The sequence below is a fragment of the Gopherus flavomarginatus genome, chromosome 4 (assembly GCF_025201925.1).
Source record: "Gopherus flavomarginatus isolate rGopFla2 chromosome 4, rGopFla2.mat.asm, whole genome shotgun sequence".
Classification (NCBI taxonomy): Eukaryota; Metazoa; Chordata; order Testudines; family Testudinidae; genus Gopherus; species Gopherus flavomarginatus.
This window is the reverse complement of record NC_066620.1, coordinates 182,577,572-182,597,717: the sequence shown is the minus strand read 5'-3', so window position 1 is coordinate 182,597,717 and position 20,146 is coordinate 182,577,572. Positions and strand designations below refer to the sequence as shown.

General features: G+C 45.3%; 1 protein-coding gene across 5 annotated transcripts in view; it reads right to left on the bottom strand.

Annotated features, from left to right (window-relative positions):
• Nucleotides 1-17,201, bottom strand: part of DCDC2C (doublecortin domain containing 2C) — a 133,250-nt gene extending 116,049 nt beyond the window's left edge. For all 5 annotated transcript variants that reach the window (XR_007774031.1, XM_050950879.1, XM_050950880.1 and 2 more), the window contains exons 1-2: nucleotides 16,765-17,201; nucleotides 14,221-14,272 (exon numbers count right to left, since the gene is read on the bottom strand). Coding sequence is in view for 4 of the 5 variants with exons in the window: in XM_050950879.1 (XP_050806836.1) it covers nucleotides 14,221-14,272; nucleotides 16,765-17,063 (351 nt within the window). In the remaining variant the exon portion in view is untranslated. The remainder of the gene's footprint in view (nucleotides 1-14,220; nucleotides 14,273-16,764) is intronic.
• Nucleotides 17,202-20,146: the final 2,945 nt, after the last annotated feature.

Sequence of the window (20,146 nt, the reverse complement as noted above, 5' to 3'; positions counted from 1 at the left end):
AGGAGTCTGGTAGAGGGCAAATATACTGGTCACTGGATGAGTAGTTTTCTGTTCCCTGAGTGACCAGAGCAGGGGCTGCACTAGAGTAATCAGGAACCAGCTAGAACCAATATAGGCAGACAGGCTGATTAGATCACCTGCAGCCAATCAAGGCACCTGGGTTTAAAAAGGAGCTCACTCCAGTCAGGTGAGGAGGAGCCAGAGGAGAGGAAGTGCGTGTGATGAGCTGGGAGCAAGAGGCACAAGGAGCTCAGAGTGAGAGGGTGTGTTGCTGGAGGACTAAGGAGTACAAGTGTTATCAGACACCAGGAGGAAGGTCCTGTGGTGAGGATAAAGAAGGTGTTTGGAGGAGGCCATGGGGAAGTAGCCCAGGGAGTTGTAGCTGTCATGCAGCTGTTACAGGAGGCACTATAGACAGCTGCAATCCACAGGGCCCTGGGCTGGAACCTGGAGTAGAGGGCGGGCCTGGGTTCCCCCCAAACCTCCCAACTCCTGATCAGACACAGGAGGAGTTGATCCAGACTGTGGGGAAGATCACTGAGGTGAGCAAAATCTGCCAATAAGCGCAGGACCCACTAAGGTAGAGGAGGAACTTTGTCACAATATATAAACATGGATTTATACACTAGTTTTATTTATGTAGGGGCATTTGAGTTATTTTAGTCATGAAACATCATAAAATAAAAGAGTTTTAATGGATAAAATGAAACAAGTAATTCCCAAAAAATAAAATGAAAAATTATAAAACAATATCATGGTGCTCAATTTATAACATTGATTCCAACAATCATTTCTGGGTTAGCATTACCCTAAGGGCAAAGCCCTAAACCAGAAATCACTAAGGAATCACTCCTGCAAACACAATGGGACTACTCACATGAGTAAGGACCACTCATGCAAAGGTTTGGTGGACTGGGCCTGTAAGAGATTGGGGCCTGTCTTACAGTACCCTCTTCCAACTGGACCCTGGCTTGCTCTTGCTGAGCCAGTGCCCTCCCTAGGGGAACTCTGCCTGGAAACTTCTCGCCGAGTCCAGGGAAAGTAGTTTCCAGCACAATCAGTTGTTGTGGTTTCTTTTTCCTTTTATTTCAAGTCTCCTCAACAAACAAGATCAAAACTTTCCCAAGTCTGTCCCTACCCCATTCTCTGAGCTGGGAAGAAGTAGGAGCACTCAGTCCCCAGACTGGAATTCCCTGGCTCTAGCCCCTTTATTATGCTGTCACATTCCATCATGGGGCATTCCCTGTTGGATGAGCCCAGGTTGCCTGCAGTGATAACATACCAGAGTCATTCACAGGAGGGCAATGGTGGTTCCTTGGAAGCCTGGGACTTTGGTTCTGGGTGTAGGGTCCCATGGGTGGGGTAAAATTTTGGTAGACTTTTGCTGGCTTGGTAGGTTATCATCTCTCACTGCCTTTCTAAATGTGGCTCGCTGATCGAGAGTCTGGCCTTCCCACCCATAGGTAATTCAACCTCCATGAATCCCTCAGTTGTCTCGACCACCTCTGCCATGGATGCAGGCCAAAACCATTGAACCCAGGCTTGTACCACCATATGGAGAATGTGTAGGTATTGTTCTTGGCCAGTATTGTCAATAAGCCCCACCACTGTCTCAGCCTTTAGTTTTAGCCATTGGGTAGCCCCAGAGCCACTGAGCTACTGCCCAGGGGCATGCCCCATTAAGGAATGTCTCCAATAAGCTTCTGTAGAAAGACCAGGGTGGTCCATGATGGCAGCCTTTTGTATTGCATAGGACTGTGCTTCATCCACACTCAGGAACCAATACGCTGCTTGGGCCTCACCAGTGAGTTATGCGACCAGCCACACTGCCCAGGAACTCTTCTCCCAGTCCACTCAACAGTGGTCAGGTAGGCCTCTGGACATCAGTGCTGCCCATCTTGGTCAAGGGGAGACATGGCTCCCCACAGCTGCTATGAGAGTAAGCAGCCCATCTCTTCTTGGAACGGTCCATTCCACTCAAGCTCAGATAACTGGGCTTCCTGCAAGCACTGTTAGGAGGCCAGGAGTACCTTGTGGAACTGGCGATTCCTTTCATTTTCCACCTGCTGTTGATTCACCATCATTTGGAGTATCTGCTCCATGGCCCTTCTTTATGGAGGGGGTTCAGATCTACAGGCACCACATGTAAGAGATTGGGGCCTGTCTTATAACGCCTTTTTCCGGCTGCACCCCAGCTTGCTTTTTCTGAGCCAGCAAAGTCCCTGGGGGAATTCTACCTGGAATCTTCTCACTGAGTCCAGGGAAGGCAATTTCCAGCAGGGTCAGTTGTTGTGGTTTCTTTTTTCTATGTCCTGCACTTACGACATACTAGGGACTGAGCAGCAGTTCTGCATAAAAGGACCTAAGGGTTACAGTGGACAAGAAGCTGGATATGAGTCGATAGTGTGCCCTTGTTGCTAAGAAGGTTAATGGTATTTTGGGCTGTATAAGTAGGGGCATTGCCAGCAGATCAAGGGACGTGATCGTTCCCCTCTATTCGATGTTGGTGAGGCCTCTTCTGGAGTACAGTGTCCAGTTTTGGGCCCCACACTACAAGAAGGATGTGGAAAAATTGGAAAGAGTCCAGAGGAGGGCAACAAAAATGATTAGGGGGCTGGAACACATGACTTATGAGAAGAGGCTGAGGGAACTGGGATTATTTAGTCTGCAAGAAGAGAAGAATGGGCTGGGGGGAAATTTGATAGCTGCTTTCAACTACCTGAAAGGGGGTTCCAAAGAGGATGGATCTAGACTTTTCTCAGTGGTACCAGATGACAGAACAAAGAGTAATGGTCTCAAATTGCAGTAGAGGAGGTTTAAGGTTGGATATTATGAAAAACTTTTTAATTAGGAGGGTGGTGAAGCACTGAAATGGGTTATTGAAGGAGATTCCACCACCTCCCTACTTAGAGGTTTTTAAGGTCAGGCTTGACAAAGCCCTGGCACGGACGATTTAGTTGGGGATTGGTCATGCTTTGAGCACGGGGCTGGACTAGATGACCTCCTGAGGTCCCTTCCAACCCTGATATTCTATGATTCTTTTATTTCAAGTCTCCTCAACAAACAAGATCAAAACTTTCCATGATCTGTCCCTCACTCCCTGTAGTTCCTCAGTCCAAAGTTCCTGGCTCTTACCTCAGAGCCTTTTGATAACAGGATTTCCCCAGTCTCCCATCTGTTCATTTTTGTTTCTATGAGCAGTTCTTCTCAGCAGTAGTTGAAGCCTCTAGTAGGTATTGCAATTCCTCCTCTCCATTTCCTGCTATTCCTTTTATGAGGATCAGCAAGTTAAACTGCAGTTATTTTCCTGCAGGTGCAGCAGGAGTCACTAATCAGCCAGCCAGCCCTGTGCTGGCCTCTAACCTCAGTCATATAATAACCTTTATACCTTCACAGGGCCCTAAATCTGTACATGGAATTTCAATGAACTACTATTCCTTAGGGAGCTTGAACAGTGGTTTCACTTTCAGAAAACACTATAAAATAGGAAAGATTTTGCAAAGCATAACTGGAGACAAACAGAAGATACAGAAAATGTAACAGTTAATCTAAACTGTTAAAAACTAGTATCAGAGGGGTAGCCGTGTTAGTCTGAATCTGTAAAAGCGGCAAAGAGTTCTGTGGCACCTTACAGACTAACAAACATATTGGAGCATGAGCTTTTATGGGTGAATACCCACTTCGTTGGATGGACAAAGTGGGTATTCACCCATGAAAGCTCATGCTCCAATATGTTTGTTAGTCTATAAGGTGCCACAGAACTCTTTGCCGCTGTTAAAAACTAGGTCAGAAGCATGATTCAGAGAATTCATCAGTTTAATTTGAACTCTGGTGTTTCAGTTCCTACAGGAGTAAGAGCAACTGTTTGTTGTATTTTTATTACTTTTCTCCATGGCACCAAAAGGCAATAATTGACATTATCCTACTCAGTTTCACTGCTTCTCCAACTGCACCATAGCAAGATACACTATGCTGGAGCTGCACATGAATGATCCTACTCCTGCTTCTGGAAATGCTAGTTATTCTTTCCCTCCCGCTTCCTTCTCTGCCCTGACAGTAGCATATGATCAGCACTGAGGACCCAGCAGAAGCAAAAATTAAAACTAAAGTAGAATTGCATCAGTTCTACCCTACCACTCTCACTAGTGCTGCTGGAAAAGTGCCAAAAGCAGGAGTGGCACAGACAGTTCTTCCAGTCAAGGATCCTGGGCTTAGATATGAAAGTGACTGGCAACATAGAAAAGCTTATGATGATAAATAAGGGTACAATTCTGTGATTCTGTGACTTTCCAGGACCTCCGGGACTTCTTCCACAGTGGCAGGGCTGGAGCAGCTGTCCGTCCCAAGGCCACCGAAGCAGCTGCCCCAGGGCTAAAGCAGAACCCGGGACTGGGTCAGCCCTTCTGGGGCTGGAGCAGCAGCATCCAACTCCTGCCGCAGGGCAGCAGAGAGGCTGGAGCAGCTGGCAAGCAGCCAGCCCCGGACCTGCCGGAGCAGCAATCCCCAGGGCCACCAGACCAGCGGCCAGCAGTCAGCCCTGGGGCTGCCGGAGCAGCTGGCGAGCAGGCTGACCTCTGTAACAGCAATCCCCTGGCCGCTGGAGCATCAGCCCCAGGGCTGAAGCAGCGGCTGTGGTTGGGTCAGCTCCCCTGGGGCTGCAGGAGCAGCAGCGGGCCTGGAGCAGCTGCCAGAGTTCAGCTTCGCAGCACTGCTCATCTGTTATTCCCCAACAGCATATTTTTAGTAAAAGTCAGGGACTCGTCATGGGCTTCCATGAATTTTTGGTTATTGCCCATGACCTGTCCCTGACTTTTACTAAAAATATCCGTGACGGATTCTTAACCTTAATGATAAACATTTATAGCACAGGCTTCTTCGCTGAAGGATTCTCCCAAAGGACTTTAAACAATATTAAAGGGATGGCATGGCCATGTGTAAGAAACTATAAAGTTTTTGTTATCTTGTGTTATATTTAGCCTTCCCTTTCCCCCTCCCCCCTCAATGAGTGCCATCACGGCCCAAGGTATAGAACAAGGGTTCTCAGACTGGGGGTCAGGACCCCTCAGGGGGTCGCAAGGTTATAACATAGGCGGTCACGAGCTGCCAGCCTCCACCCCAAACCCCGTTTTGCCTCCAACATTTATAATGGTGTTAAATATGTAAACAAGTGTTTTTAATTTATAAGGGAGGTGGTCACACTCAGAGGCTTGCTATGTGAAAAGGGTCACCAGTACAGTAGTTTGAGAACCACTGGGCACATGTTAACTACTTGCTGCAGTGATTTTTTTCCACTTTTTAAACCCCTCATGTTCAAGGTACATGGCAGCTACCATCTTTCTGATTGAAAAGGATTCTTTTTGGAGCTTATCAATGCTGCTCTTTAATTAGCCAAAAAGTGTATTATTACCTTGTGTAAGACATTCCCAGTCTCTTACATGGGCTGTACTTCCATAAACTCCCAAATTTTAAAGGTGATAGGACCAAATTCTGCTCTCAGTTTCATCAGTGTAAATCCAATGAAGCCAATGGTTTTACTCCAGTTTTATATTTATGTAAGCAAGAGCTGAATCTGGCCCACACATTTTAAACAGAGTCATTTGTTCTGTCATCATTGCTAACTACATAAGGTTTGCAGTGAGGTCCAATCTCTGCCTTCATCTGCATGCATGAATAGGTAGAATTTGGATCCTAGGCTATTAATGGAAAGAAAGTGAGAAAATTCAGCAAAGGATGCACCGTCCTCATCTGTTTTTTTTAATCAGTCTCTCTGCAGTCAAACCTCTCTTAGAATAAAAGATATGTCACAAACAGCTGTAAAAGTAGAAGTGCTGCTGTCCAAATTAGACTAGATGTTCTCATTAAAACAAACTTGAATGTGTGGCTTCAGGATCCCATGGGAGTTTACTGAAAACCCTTTCCTCCCAATAAATAAAATGTGATTTTAAATGTATTTTACTATGGTGCTTTCCAGACTTTGATTTTAATAGGTTATATTAAAAGTATACGGTGCTTTTAAAATTAATTTTAAAGGAATTTCTTCCTTACATAAAGGTCGCCTGGGGTTCCCTCTTAATATCTCCAGTTGATTTTCACCAAAAAGATACATTTTCAGTTAAACCAGTAATTTTAAGGAAACTAGTACATGTTCACTACATTTCACTGCACATGTATCAATGAATATAACATTTTACTACTGCAAATCTTTGTTTTCAATTTAAATCCAATGATATCTCAAAATGTAGATGTTTATCTGGACCTTTACAGTTTGATCTTTGTGAGGCTAAATCCTGTTTAATTTGGTTTAAATTCCAAAACAAGTTCTATGCACCACTTGAGACCTACTTTAAGGGCTAACATGGGAATTAAATGGTGCACAGGCTTTCTCTGGGCTCTCCGTACTGGTGTAAATATCACCTATTATGAGTAAGGCAAAATAAAAAGTCCATAGAGGTAGATGCAGACTGCAACACAAATATATACCGTATGCTATAGGTCCAGTTGTCAAAGCTGTACACCTAAATAAGGGTGTCCAGTTTAGCGTTTGTATATTCAAGTGGACTCTGGTCTCAAATGCCTATTTTGTTATCATATCTGCTGAATACAAAAACATTTACTTAGGTTACATAATCAAGTACTCAAAAGTTCGGAAAAGTCACTTTTACATGCAATTTGAATTCTGCCCACTTGTACATCTAACCTGTGCACTGAATGACACAGGGGTTCTGTGGGGGAAAAAAGGATGTGATAATGTAATTAAATGTCATAATGCAAACACACTAAGGGGCCAAATTAAGGCTGCATAGGCAACTGTAAATCTGGCATTTCCTGACTTTTGAGTGCTTGACTGTGCAACCTAAGTAATATCTCTTCAACATGTTTTGTCCTCTGCCCTGCTCCCTGCACCTTCTTCTTAAATGCAATATCCTGTGAGGGGTGGGTATAAGGACAAAGATTAAAACAAATTATGTTCTGTACAACTGTAACAACCTCCACATCATGCACTAACTGCACTGTTTGAACCCTGAGGCTTCAGGAGAGATAACTACCACTTCAAAAAAACAAAAACAAACAAACAAACCTACAGGACCAACTACATAAGCTAGCAGCAGGGGAAGCCTCTTATCCCAGAGTTGAAGGGATGGGTTGCTGGGGCAATATGCAGCCTAGCACTCCTGCTTTCCCACCTCATGGGTCTCCTTGCCCATGTGGTACCCACAGGGCAGGGTGATGGGCTGTTGGGGCCATGTGTCATGAAGGGAACCGAAACTGGCTTTTTCTTCGACCCTCTACATACAACATAGCACCATGGGAGGCAAGTTTGTAGAAATGTTGGTGGTGCTCAGAACCCGCCCCCCCAACTCCGCCTCCACCTGCCTAAGGCTCTGGGCGGGGTTTCAGGGGGGAGGTCTGGAGTGCAGGTCCTGGGCTGGGGATTAGGGTGCAGGAGGGGTGCAGGCTTTGGGAAAGAGTTTGGGTGCTGGGTGCAGGCTTCGGGCTGGGGCACGGGGTGGGTGTGCAGGAGGCGGTGAGGGGTGCAGGCTTTGGGATGGAGTTTGGGTGCATGCTCGGCTGGGGGTGGGGGTGTAGGAAGGGGGAGGTGGTCACGCCGGGGCAGAGGATCAGGCTGCAGGGGAATGAGGGTTGGGGCTGAGGATGAGGGGTTCATAATGCAGGGGGGCTCAGAGCTGGGGCAGAGGCTCAGGGTGCAGGGGGATGAGGGCTCTGGCTCGGGCAGAGGCTCAGGGTGAGGGAGGATGTGGGCTCTGGCTGGGGCTGAGGATTCAGGTGCAGGGGGATGAGGGGTCTGGCTGGGGATGAGGATTAGGGTGCAGGGGCATGGGGGCTGTGGTTGGGGATGAGGATTAGGGTGCAGAGGGATGAGGCTCTGGGTGGGAATGAGGGGTTTGGGGCATTGGAGAGGCTCAGGGCTAGGGCAGAAGAGCAGGGTAAGGGAAGCCTGCCTTGCCATTAGTGGATGGCAGGCGCTAGGACCCTGGGGCAGCAGACAGCAGTTCTGCTGGGAGCCGATCTCTGGCAGCACGAGGAACAGGCAAGGACTCGGTGGAGAGGGGACGCAGGGGGAGGGTTGGAAGGCAGAGGCCGGGACCCACTCCAGGCAGGGACGCAGCGGGGCGGGGCGGTGGGGGGAGACCCGGAGGGGTTGGGGCCGGGGCCCGATCCAGGCAGGGCCGGGGAAGAGACCCACTCCAAATATTGCTGGAGCAGGGCACCCAGCTCTGAATATTCCTGGAGCCTGGGCACCTCGAGCCCATATAACCCGCCGCCTATGCATAGTACTAGTAAGTGTTAACAATTCTCAAAGAAAAGGTTACAAGAATCCTTTATCATTCAAAAATTTAGGCAAACTTTATACCAGCTCCTCCTGTAATTACTTCTTGAGCACAGATAGTGGGCTCAGTACTGCATAAAATTAAAAAGAAAGATGTAATCCCCATCATCCAAAAAGTCTTACAATCTCAATCAAAACCTACATGCATATTTAACAGCCCCAGGGAAGAACTGGGCTCCCTCCCTTACACACCAAGTGACAAACCTGGGCTCTATGTGTTCTCTATGATGTAGACCTTGCTAGGCTCACGCAGGTTCTGATTCTGAGTTAAGCAGCATGTTGAGGAGTTTAGAATGTTAGGATGCTCTGGAATTCTGTTGCAAAGGCGATGAAGGGACTGAAGAGGTGAAGAGAGACTTAAAATACACCAGGCCAATTAATTTGTCTGTGGATTGGACTTCTGAATGTTTTAGTCAAAGTCAAGATAAGCACACTTTCTAAAGCTAGAGATGTTCCGGCATTTCTTTGCATGTGACAGAAGTTGTGTGTACCTTGAAAAAACTCTGTCACAATGGTCTTGATCCCGCCACTTTCTCCTGTGAGTAATCCTTTCTCACCATGTTTTGAATGGTATCCAAGGATTAAGGGAAATTTCCCAGAAGACTCTAAAGATTTGGAGGCCCTCCAAGCACTGGCAAATTAATCACAGATCCCCTTGATCTCTGCATCTGTGTCCTGGCTGGCAGGGATCCATGGCCCAGAAGATCCAACTATGGCAACTATTTTTGGAGAAGAGGGGGCTAAGAAGTCCAGGAGGTGGGGACTCATGTGTCAGTTTGAGTTAACACTACTTGCCCTATTGTGTCTGAATTTAGCATGCTACCACACTGTGCATTGTGTGCAATACCAGAGCCTATAATGCAAAATACAGTAGCACGATAAATTCAAAATACAAGATACAGGAAACAGGGCTACATGTGTTTGCAAAATGAGTACTATGGCTACTTGGCCCACCAGATGATGAAGACATGAAACAGCAGCTATGGCATTTCCAACTCTGCTATTTTAAAGGCATAATAAATACACCTCTACCCTGATATAACGCTGTCCTCGGGAGCCAAAAAATCTTACTGCATTATAGGTGAAACCGCGTTATATAGAACTTCCTTTGATCCGCCAGAGTCCGCAGCCCCGCACCCCAGAGCACTGCTTTACCGCGTTATATCCGAATTCACATTATATTGGGGTAGAGGTATAGTGGGTAGAGACTAAGGATTAGTCATGTACAGGTTTACATTTAATAGTTTTGCATAATCTCTCCTTTAATTTTTCTAGCCTTTATTCTCATTTCTGTCTCACTTCCATAAAAGGTGCAAGGTAAAAAAACATAACATAAAAACATAAGAACGGTCATACTGGGTCAGACCAAAGGTCCATCTAGCCCAGTATCCTGTCTCCCAACAGTGGCCAATGCCAGGTGCACCAGAGGGAATGAGCAGAACAGGTAATCCTCAAGTGATCCATCCCCTGTCGCCTTTCCCAGTTTATTGTAAACAGACGCTAGGGACCCCATCCCTGCTCATCCTGGTAATAGCCATTGATGGACTTATCCTCCATAAACTTATCTAGTTCTTTTTTAACCCTGTTATAGTCTTGGCCTTCACAATATCCTCTGGCAAGGAGTTCCACAGGTTCACTGTGCACTGTGTGAAAAAATACTTCCTTTTGTTTTAAACCTGCTGCCTATTAATTTCATTTGGTGACCCTGAGATCTTGTGTTATGAGGAGTAAATAACACTTCCTTATTTACTTTCTCCATACCAGTCATGATTTTATACACCTCTATCATATCCCTCCTTAGTCGTCTCTTTTCCAAGCTGAAAAGTCCCTATCTTATTAATTTCTCCTTATACAGAAGCTGTTCCATACCCCTAATCATTTTTGTTGCCCTTTTCTGAATCTTTTCCAATTCCAACATATCTTTTTTAAGATGTGGCGATCACCTCTGCACGCAGTATACAAGATGTGGGCACACCATGGATTTATATATAGGCAATATGATACTTTCTGTCTTATCATCTATCCCTTTCTTAATAATCCCCAACATTCTGTTTTCTTTTTTGACTGCCGCTGCACATTCAGAGGATGTTTTCAGAGACCTATCCACAATGACTAAGATCTCTTTCTTGAGTGGTAACAGCTAATTTAGACCCCATCGTTTTATATGTATAGTTGGGATTATGTTTTCCGATGTGCATTACTTTGCATTTATCAACAATGAATTTCATCTGCCATTTTATTGTCCAGTCAGCCAGTTTTGAGAGATCCTTTATAGCTCTTCACAGCCTGCCTGGGACTTAACTATCGTGAGTAGTTTTGTATCATCTGCAAATTTTGCCAGTTCACTGTTTATCCCTTTTTCCAGATCATTTATGAATATGTTGAATATGACTGGCCCAGCAGAGGCCCAGTACAGACCTCACTATTTACCTCTCTCCGTTCTGAAAACTTACCATTCATTCCTACCCTTTATTTCCTATCTTTTAAACAGTAACCAATCCATAAGAGGACCTTCCCTCTTATCCCATGACTGCTTACTTTGCTTAAGAGCCTTTGGTGAGGGACCTTGTCAAAGGCTTTCTGAAAATCTAAATACATCATGTCCACTGGATCCCCCTTGTCCACATGCTTGTTGACCTCCTCAGAGAATTCTAGTAGATTGGTGAGGTATGACTTCCCTTTACAAAAATCATGTTGACTGTTCCCCAACTAATTATGTTCATCCATGCATCTGACAATTTTGTTCTTTACTATAGTTTCAGACAGTTTGCCTGGTAATGAAGACAGACTTACCAGCCTGTAATTGCCGGGGTCACCTCTAGAGCCCTTTTTAAAAATTGGCATCACATTAGCTATCCTCCAGTCATTTGGTACAGAAGCTGATTTAAATGATAGGTTATAGACTACAGTTAGTAGTCCTGCAATTTCACATTTGAGTTCCTTCAGAACTCTTGGGTGAATACCATCTGGTCCTGGTGACTCATTACTGTTTAGTTTATCAAATTTGTTCCAAAACCTCCTCTAATGACACCTCATTCTGGGACATTTCCTCAGATTCATCACCAAAAAAGAATGGCTCAGGTTTGGGAATCACCCTCACATCCTCAACCGTGAAGATCAATGCAAAGAATTCATTTAGTTTCTCCACAACGGCCTTATCACCCCTGAGTGCTCCTTTAGCACCTCAATCGTCCAGTGGCCACACTGGTTGTTTAGCAGGCTTCCCGCTTCTGATGTACTTAAAAGAAATTTTTGCTATTACTTTTTGAGTCTTTGGCTAGCTGTTCTTCAGATTCTTTTTTTGCCTTCCTAATTATATTTTTACACTTAATTTGCCAGAGTTTATGCTTCTTTCTATTTTCCTCACTAGGATTTAACTTCCACTTTTTAAAGGATGTCTTTTTGCCTCTCACTGCTTCTCTTACTTTGCTGTTTAGCCATTGTGGTTCTTTTTTGGTTCTCTATGTTTTTTAATTTGGGGTATACATTTAATTTGAGCAGCCTCTATTATGGTGTCTTAAAAAGTTTCCATACAGCTTGCAGGGATTTTACTTTTGGTGCTGTACCTTTTAATTTCTGTTTAACTAAGCTCATTTTTGTGTAGTTCCCCTTTCTGAAATTAAATGCTACAGTGTTGGGCTGCTGTGGTGTTTTCCCTGCCACAGGGATGTTAAATTTAATTACCGTATATACTCGTTCATAAGCTGAATATTTTTGGTAAAAAAGTGACACATCAGAGAGCAGTGGTTGGCTTATAAACGGGTCTACACCAAGATTTGATGATTTTAAACTCTATGGAATCATTGAATTGAATATCTAATACACTGTCATTTTGTTTACCTGGAGCGTCTGCAGGCATGGAGCCCCTCAGCTCCCTGTGGCCGCGGTTCGCCATTCCCAGTCAATGGGAGCTGCGGGAAGTGGCGTCACTTCCAGCAGCTCCCACTGGCTGGGAACAGCGAACCGCAGCCACAGGGTGCTGAGGGGCTCCATGACTGCAGATGCTCCAAGTAAACAAAACGTCTCGACGCGCCAGAGGCTCACCCTGATGGCCAGAAGTCAGTTTGCCAACCCCTGAAATACAAGGTAGGCTTATGAAAGGGTCATACGGTTTTTGCTATTTTTATCTAACCATCTTGGAGGGTCGGCTTATAAACGAACAGGCTAATGAACGAGTATATACAGTATCTTATGGTCACTATTACCAAACGGTTCAGCTATACTGATCTCATGGACCAGATCCTGTGCTCCACTTAGGACTAACTCAAGAATTGCCTCTCCTCTTGTGGGTTCCAGGACTAGCTGCTCCAAGAAGAGGTAATTTAAGGTGTCAAGAAACTTTATCTCTGCATCCCATCCTGCAGTGATATGTACTCAGTCAATATAGGGATAGTTGAAATCCCCCATTATTACTGAGTTTTTTATTTTAATAGCCTCTCTAATCTCCCCGAGCATTTCACAGTCACTATCACCATCCTGGTCAGGTGGTCGGTAATATATCCCTAATGCTATATTCTTATTATTTGAGCATGGAATTACTATCCATAGAGAGTCTATGGTATAGTTTGGTTCATTTAAGATTTTTACTTCATTTGATTCTACACTTTCTTTCACATATAGTGTCACTCCCACACCAGCACAACCTTTTCTGTCTGTCAGATATATTTTGTACCCTGGTATTACTGTGTCCCGTTGACTATCCTCATTCCACCAAGTTTCTATGATGCCTATTATATCAATATCCTCATTTAATATGAGGCTCTCTAGTTCACCCATCTTATTATTTAGACTTTTAGCATTGGTATATAAGCACTTTAAAAACTTGTCATTTTTTAGCTGTCTCACATTACATGATGTACAGTAACTCCTCACTTAAAGTTGTCCCAGTTAACGTTGTTTCGTTGTTACATTGCTGATCAGTTAGGGAACATGCTCATTTAAAGTTGTGTAATGCTCGCTTCTAATGTGGTTTAACAGCCGCCTGCTTTGTCTACCGCTTGCAGGAAGAGCAGCCCATGCAGCTAGCTGGTGTGAGCTTGGAACCAGGGTGGACTGGCAGCCCCCCGTCAGCTCCCCGCTCCAAGTTCCCTGTGCAGCAGCTGCCCAGCAGGCTAGCAATTGCAGCTGCTCCCCCCACTGCCATGTGCTGCTCCTGCCCTCTGCCTTGGAGCTGCTCTCTGAGACTCCTGCTTGCTGTGGGGGGGGGAGGAAAGGAAGGGGAGACTAATGTTAGGGTGTCCTCCTCCCCGACCATCTTCCATAGAGCAGGGGGAACACACTAAGGCTCAGGAGGGAGGGAGCTTTCAGCAGCTACGGTCTCAGCAAGCTAATCTAATTAACAAGGCAGTGTACTTAAAGCCATGACAAGAAAGCCATAACAGACAAGAAAACCATGACAAACTTAAAGTGTGATGTGTATCTCAAAGATAAGTGGAGGAATTTAAAATTTGGGACAATTAATTTCAGGCACATGTCTTGTTCTTCATGTGAGTGTCATGACTGTACATGATCTTCTACTATAACATTGCAAATGAAATATTTTATTAACTATTTATTTATTTAGAAAGCTTTAACAGGTTTACCAATCCTTGCCATGTAAATATTGGACATAAAACAATAATCATTACAATAGTGAACCTTTGTTTAGAGAAACACATATATATACTGTATGGTGTTAATTGTTGGAGAAATTGTGGAGAGAGAGATTTCAAGGACACGTCCAGTGATTAAAGAGTATTGGAGTGCAATCTTTTTCTTTTTTTTCTTTTGGCTTCCAAATTTTCCTTATGAAAGAAGCAAAGATACGGCCAATTAATGGCCTAACTTCTGATGATATGTTAAAAGGGTAGTTTTAAGAGTTATATACTTACCACCACAACCTTCTTTCGTCTTTGTGGTTTTTTAATGCTTATATGAATATAACTGCAGGAAGGGGAAAAAAAGGAAAATTAGACAAAATATATACATCTGTTTCAATAGATTAGTTATTTCATTAAACATTTTAGCCTAGTTGTAACACCCCTAATTAGTGACAAAATATTGCAGATTTTGGTCAGTTTTACTATATTTTATAAATTGGAAGGATGAGGTAGTGGTTTAGGCACTGGACTGGGACTCAGCATATTTAGATTTATTCCTTGGTTCTCCAACAGACTTGTTGGCAAGTCATTTACTCTTTGGAAATTCGCTTCCGATCTGTAAAGAGGAAATAATACTCCCCTCTTTCCAGACTTCGTCTATCTTATCACTGTACACATACACACACAAAGCATAATGGGGCTTCAATATTATTTGAGTCTCTGGAAGCTTTTTATTTTTTAAGATGCTGATATTGTAAGTTTAAAGGAACATTGCTGAGTTATTGAGTATCCTGCGAAGACCCTCTCCATGATCTTGAGTCAGCATTGAGAATGCACAACACCTCTCCGGAAGATTCTTCAGCAGCTTGTAGGATTGAGCCCTAAATTTGAACTACTCTATTTTAAAACTGTTATAAAATCCCATATGGATTCCAATGCCAAGTTTTGTTCAGAAAGCAGCTGTTATTTGGAATAAACAAAAATGTTCATGGGCCCACTGATGGCACTATAGCAGCAGTTATCTTACACTCTTTCCAGAACTGTGTCAACATCAGAGCTTTGGGCTTCATAAGAAACTATATAAATTGATTTCTGTTCTACTATTTGAATTTCAGTTTCATGTTCAAAATACAGGGGGAAAATAATCAGTAGTGCTCAGTTATGTCCCTTTCAATTACTTGCTGTTGGAACAACAAACAATAACGAAATTTTGATCATGCACAAATACCCAGGCATATATGGGTATTCATACAGACTAAACCTATTCTCTATGAGTTTCTGCAAAAAAAAAAAATACATTCACAAATGTTTTTTAAAAGCACAATGAAGGCCATAAACACAGTCTAATCAAACAGTAATTCAGAATTCAAATAAATGTTCTTCAACACTTGCTTTGCAGCATTCAACCAGCCCAAATCTACTCAGGAATAACTTCCAGTTTCCCCAACCAGCAGCAGCAACCACAGCTGGTGCATGAAATTGTGCTGCCTACAGTTTTTCACTGAAGCTGACTGGAATCTTGTTAATTTCACTCTGTTCTTCCTTGGCAAAACTATGAAACATAGCAGAGGCAGTGGAGTTGTTTGAACATCTGGAATCACAACTCCATCATTTCCATTCAAGTTCAATATAAAATCCTAGAACAGGGGTCAGCAACCTTTCAGCAGTGATGTGCCAAGTCTTCATTTATTCACTCTAATTCAAGGTTTCATGTGCCAGTAATACATTTTAACGTTTTTAGAAGGGCTCTTTCTATAAGTCTATAATATATAACTAAACTATTGTTATATGTAAAGTAAATAAGATTTTAAAATGTTTAAGATACTTAATTTAAAATTAAATTAAAATGCAGAGCTCCCGGACCGGTAGCCAGAACCTGGTCAGTGTAAGTGCCACTGAAAATCAGCTCGCGTGCTGTCTTCGGCACATATGCCATAGGTTGCCTATCCCTGTCCTAGAAGCTGTAGTATCTGCAAGATGGCCCTTCCTATTGTAATTTACTGATTCCTGTCAGTACCACTGCTCTCATTGGGGTAAAATCCAAACTTTGTCCTTATTGTATTACTGGAGATTCTCTTTAAGCTTAATTGACCTTTAACACATTAACTCATGTTAAACTTACAAATTGCCCTCTCTTCACTAGGATTTTACTGTGTATTAGTTAAATTAAAAAACACACCTTTGTTCCTGCTGAAGACAAGGCCTAAGAGTTGGCACCACCTGCTTTGAAACTATCATCACTAGATGGGACACTTTACAGATGGGTAAAGAAATGAGTAATTATATGTAATCATAACAAGTTAACATTTTAACAAGGCAAATTACTTTTCACTATTTATACTTTGTTTGCTTTTTGCATTTTTCTTAGCTTGGACAAGTAAAACTCACTGTAGTCAGTTTCACATTTATTCAGTCAGTTTCAGGTTCTTAGTGCAGCAACATTTTGATTGCAAACTCTGCAGAGAAACTGTAGAATTGTTTAAAAACCAACTATTTCCATTAGATATAATTTTTTTCATTTTAACTTTTGGAAACACTTCTATTGGCTTCAGTTTGGCAATGTACTCCAGTGGGTATGGACGACAGGGGTGTAGGACTCCATTGGTGTTTGGCCATAGATTTACTATGTAATCTTAGGTAACAGTGTGTCAGGCCCTTTCACCCTCTGTTGGTTTTGTCTATTTAAAAGGTAGCTTTTGGGGTACTGTCTCGTATTATGTAATTGTACAGCACCTAATGCAATGGACCTAGATCTCTATTAGGTTTTCGAGGAACTATGGTAATAATAAAAGATTTTTGCAAAATTTAAATGCTGAGCCCGTTTTTCATACTTACTCCAGTTTTTTAAACCTTTCCCGCCCAGCGGCCACGTATTTCCCGCCCTGCTTTATTTCGGACAAGTTGCGGATGCGGTGCCCTTCCTGGGGGGTGTACAGAGTCCTCACCCCAAAGGGCACCTCCACCCCTTCATTCAGCTGGGCTATCAGCGCCTCGAAAGTCCTCACGTGGCGATGGTGGATCACGAACTTCCTGCCCGAGTAGAAGGGGTCCCCGTTGCGGTACACCAGCACCGTGCTGGCCGGGGTCACCCCCGTCAGGCTGTAGCTGGCCCGGGGCCGCGGCGATGGCACCATGGTCCCGGGGGAAGGCGGGCTGGCAGGGGCAGGTGAGACTAATGCACACAATCGCCCAGCCCCCAGCCAGGGCAGCGGTGGGGGCTAGTCACAGACGCGGTCTGGGCTCCTGGGCAGTACCAGGCACCAGCTGGGGCTGCTCCCCAGGTCTCCTAATTCATAGCGTCCCCAGGCTGCCCGGCCCGGCCCCCACCCCCGGATCCCGCAGCTGTCCCGAGCCGGCCCCCTCTCCCCTCCCGGCATGGGGCTGACGTGATCCGCGGGGATTGTGATCCCCATCCCCGCAGGCAGGGGGCACGCCGGGCCCCGGGCATAGACTGGTCTCCCCGGCAACCGCCCGAGCGGGGCACGCCACGGGGCCGCCATCTGGGCAGCCCGGCCGGAGGAGGCGGGGCGAACAACCCGCCTTGGTCTCCCCCAGGCTCTCCGTCCTCAATGGCCTCCTGCCCGCGACTCGCAGATCTCACATCCCCTCCGGTCGCTCAGATCCTTCCACTCTGAGTCCGCCCCGCGCCAGATCCCCTTCCTCCCCCGCTTAATCCTCTTCTCCTACCCCATCAGATCCCTTCCTTCCTCCCCCAGTCACCTCTTCCCCACCCCCATCCGATCCCCTTCCTTCCTCCCCTGCTTCACCCTCCTCTCCTACCCCATCAGATCCCTTCCTTCCTCCCCCAGTCACCTCTTCCCCACCCCCATCCGATCCCCTTCCTTCCTCCCTTGCTTCACCCTCCTCTCCTACCCCATCAGATCCCTTCCTTCCTCCCCCAGTCACCTCTCCCCAATCCCCATCCGATCCCCTTCCTTCCTCCCTTGCTTCACCCTCCTCTCCTACCCCATCAGATCCCTTCCTTCCTCTCCGAGTCACCTCTCCCCAATCCCCATCCGATCCCCTTCCTTCCTCCCTTACTTCACCCTCCTCTCCTACCCCATCAGATCCCTTCCTTCCTCTCCGAGTCACCTCTCCCCAATCCCCATCAGATCCCCTTCCTTCCTTCCTTGCTTCACCCTCCTCTCCTACCCCATCAGATCCCTTCCTTCCTCCCCCAGTCACCTCTCTCCAATCCCCATCCGATCCCCTTCCTTCCTCCCCTGCTTCACCCTCCTCTCCTACCCCATCAGATTCCTTCCTTACTCCCCCAGTCACGTCTTCCCCACCCCCATCCGATCCCCTTCCTTCCTCCCCTGCTTCACCCTCCTCTCCTACCCCATCAGATCCCTTCCTTCCTCCCCCAGTCACCTCTTCCACACCCCCATCAGATCCCCATCCTCCCTCCCCCGCTTCACCCTCCTCTCCTACCCCATCAGATCCCTTCCTTCCTCTCCGAGTCACCTCTCTCCAATCCCCATCCGATCCCCTTCCTTCCTTCCCTGCTTCACCCTCCTCTCCTACCCCATCAGATCCCTTCCTTCCTCCCCCAGTCACCTCTTCCCCACCCCCATCAGATCCCCTTCGTCCCTCCCCCCGCTTCATCCTCTTCTCCTACCTCCTCAGATCCCTTCCTTCCTCCCCCAGTCACCTCTCCCCGACCCCCATCAGATCCCCTTCTTCCCTCCCTCCCCCGTCACCTCTCGACCCCCATCCAATCCCCTTCCTCCCTCCCTCCCCCAATCACCTCTTCCCCACCCCCATCGGATCCCCTTCCTCCCTCCCTCCCCCCATCACTCCACCCCATTCTCCCACCCCCATCTGATCCCCTTCCTTCCTCCCGACTCTCAATCATTTCACCCCCTTTGCAGAAATCCCCTCAGTCTCTCCTCCTTTCTCCCTAGCACAAAGTTTCCTCAAACTCTCTTCCTTCCCTTGCTGATACTTACTATTCTCCCATCATGCCCTCTTAAATTCAGGACTGTCATTGCTCCTGCCACTGCTTTGTAGCCCTTCCAAAGCCCAGAGAGCTCCCCTTGGCAACAAGCGAACTGGCAGAATTTTTGTCAGAGAAAACACCCCAGTCTCGTTAAAGAGAAAACTGGTTGAAGATCCATTTTAAAGCCATTGGTTCCACATTGGAAAATGGTGGCATAGGACTCCTTGACAACATTTTGGCAGCTGTCCCCGGGGGGGGGAGGCAATTTAAAAAAAATAATGTAATCACTTCTGTGGTTCTCCAAGTGCAAAAGCTTGATAGCTACTGCTTTAAATACATCATTTCCGTTTGTGATTATTTGGTACCAGTTTTAGAATTATTTTGAGGCTCATTCAGGATTTTGTCATGCTTCTCTTGTGTGGGATTTACTGGTGGGAAATTCTCAAGCTATGACACTGTGGATGAGGGAAATTTTAGAATATTTGTAGGCAGAAATTTGAAATGTGTTGGAAAAAATCTCATAATTATGGGGCAGATTTTAAAAACTGCTTCAAAATGTATTGAGTATTAGTGAGTCTCTTCTTCCAAATGAGATTAATACCTAGCCAAAATATGTATGATTTTTACTTCTCATTTGCTGCACAGCTCAGTTTTCTTTCCCTAAGAGATTGCTTGTTTTGGTTATCTGAGTTCTTTTAACCCATTCCTTCACCTTCTGTTAAAAAAGGGCAGTGCTCAGTTTCTAATAGCACAGAAAAGGATGCTCAGATGTGGTCTACTAAAACAAAAGCTAGAACTGGTAACCTGTATGTCATGCTGCTATATAGAAAACAATATGACAACAAAAAGGATTAAATCTCACAATAACTGAAGAAAGGGAGCAGAGGGGCCAAAAAGCTAACTGACTTCAAGACGGAGCTGGATACGTTTATGGAGGGGATGGTATGATGAGACTGCCAACAATGGCATGTAGCTGATCTGTGACAGCTAGCAGCAAATATCTCCAAAGGCTGGTCATAGGAACTAGATGGGGAGGGCTCTGAGTTACTACAGAGAATTATTTTCTGGATGTCGGGCTGCACGGTCTTGCCTAGATGTTCAGGGGTCTAACTCATCACCATATTTGGGGTCAGGAAGGAATTTTCCCCCTGGTCAGATTGGCAGAAACCTGGGGAGGGGGGAATGCATGTGGCAGGCATCACTTGCAGATTTAAACTAGTATACATGGTGAATTCTTTATAACTTGAAGTCTATAAATCATGATTTGAGGACTTCAGT